Source organism: Trachymyrmex septentrionalis, unplaced genomic scaffold, assembly GCF_001594115.1.
Source record: "Trachymyrmex septentrionalis isolate Tsep2-gDNA-1 unplaced genomic scaffold, Tsep1.0 scaffold276, whole genome shotgun sequence".
Lineage (NCBI taxonomy): Eukaryota > Metazoa > Arthropoda > Insecta > Hymenoptera > Formicidae > Trachymyrmex > Trachymyrmex septentrionalis.
Window position 1 is genome coordinate 158,820 of NW_017305437.1, and position 1,959 is coordinate 160,778.

Sequence of the window (1,959 nt, forward strand, 5' to 3'; positions counted from 1 at the left end):
GAGCAGTTGGGCATAAAACGAACCACTTTACGTCGCATATTGCATCATGATTTGCATTTGTTCCCATACAAAGTTCAAGTGACGCAAAAACTGTTACCTGTCGATAAGCCACGTCGATTGGAATGGGCCCAACGTGTAATCGAAATGGCTGAAACTGACGAAAATTTTTGGCAAAAAATCATCATGAGCGATGAAGCTCATTTCACGTTAACCGGAACCGTAAACAAACAAAATTTTCGGTTCTATGGTACTGAAAATCCTCAAATCATTCACGAGGTACCTCTTTATGCCTAGAAAGTGACTGTTTGGTGCGGGATTTGTGCTGATATGATCATTGGCCCGTTCTTTTTCGAAGATGAAGCTGGCGAAACGGTTATCGTCAATCAGGAGCGTTATCGTGATATGATAAGTGATTTTTTGATGCCAATTGTTCATGATAATGGTATGGAGCACTTCTGGTTTCAACAAGATGGCGCTCCACCACACACAGCTCGAGCCACTATCAATTTTTTGAAACAATTGTTCCCTGGACGTTTGATGTCAAAAAATGGTGATTTTGAATGGCCACCGCGTTCACCAGATTTAACGGCTCCAGACTTCTTTCTGTGGGGCTATTTGAAATCAAAGGTTTATGTCAACAAGCCAAGGACCCTAGACGAACTTAAGACCAACATCCGACAGGAAATAGCCGCCATATCGGCCGAAACATTGTTCAAAACGATGGAAAACGCTGCAAAACGGGCACTACTCGCCATGCAGGCTCAAGGCGATCATTTAAGAGATATCATATTCAACAAATAATGTACACAAATCTCCTTGAACCATATTATTATAAATGGCTTTTACAATGAAAAGCAAAAAATGTGTTTTTTTTCCCATGATTAAAACAAAAAAACATCTTTCCGTCGAATATGGCCAACCCTGTATACTGTCAATAAAATCTGTATTTTACGTCACATATAATATATTACAGATTGTTACTACTGACAGTGACTTAGGTCGCAATCATATTTCAAATTGTGTTCTGTCTAAATGCTTACACACAACATGAGAGCAAATCGAGCAACTGGAAACGGCACGCGACTGGAAACAGCTGAGAAGGTGAGTGCTCATAATACTCGCAACACTTGAGAGCCTAAGTCTCCAGAGAGTGTAAGCGGATGGTACAAAATTTATTTTATCAACCTCGATCAAGTTCGGCCGTCACTCCAACATCTCCTTAAGTAAATAACAAAATTAGTACCACTTAGGTTACTTTTTAGTTTGATAGAATTTAATTATTTATTTGGTTATTTAAGACTATAGCGTTGGGTTTTAATTTTTAATTTATTACAATAGTTTTTTTCTGAGAAGTAATAATTTTTACAGAGAATTAAAACTGCCATAACTTGGGTTAGAATAAGAAGAATTTCAATTATAATAACTCGAATAGTCTTTTGAAATAAAAGGATATACAAGATACTAGCAACTTATTTCCTGGGAATGGAAGTGACTCGTTACTTGTAAATTTATACAGTTAGAAATTACTTTTTTTGGTAACGCTCTGGTAACTGCGTTACTATCCTTGATTGCAAAATTTCTATGCCAAAATATGCCAAAAAGTACGCATTTCTAATTCTACGACTGTGGCGTAGAATCACGTTAAACATAAAAATAACTACGCCAAGTTACGCGAAAGATGTAAAATAGCATTCTTGAATTTAGTTAGGCACACGATGTACGCCAAAGTACGTGCAATTAATAATACAGGCCCACAAAAAAAGTACCCTGTGTTGGAGTAGAAACCCAGCTATTTTTATATATTTGGAATCGCTGAATATGAATCTGACATTAAAATAGAACCATCCAGGGTAAATTTTTAATCTAGAGAGAAAGAAATGACCCATTTTTTCGCTCTAGATTAGCAATTTACCCTGGATGGTTCTATTTTGTTGTCAGATTCGTACTCAGCGGCTCAAA

At 37.0% G+C, this 1,959-nt stretch overlaps 1 protein-coding gene across 1 annotated transcript; it reads left to right on the plus strand.

Annotated features, from left to right (window-relative positions):
- Positions 1 to 327: 327 nt before the first annotated feature.
- On the plus strand, positions 328 to 820 carry LOC108749221. Its single transcript, XM_018487786.1, has one exon. It carries the CDS (start codon positions 328 to 330, stop codon positions 799 to 801), a length of 474 nt encoding a protein of 157 aa, XP_018343288.1. The 3' UTR covers positions 802 to 820.
- Positions 821 to 1,959: the final 1,139 nt, after the last annotated feature.

Bases quoted from the DNA above. Each gene is read 5' to 3' on its own strand.
- LOC108749221 (XM_018487786.1), top strand. From the start codon at position 328: ATGATCATTGGCCCGTTCTTTTTCGAAGATGAAGCTGGCGAAACGGTT.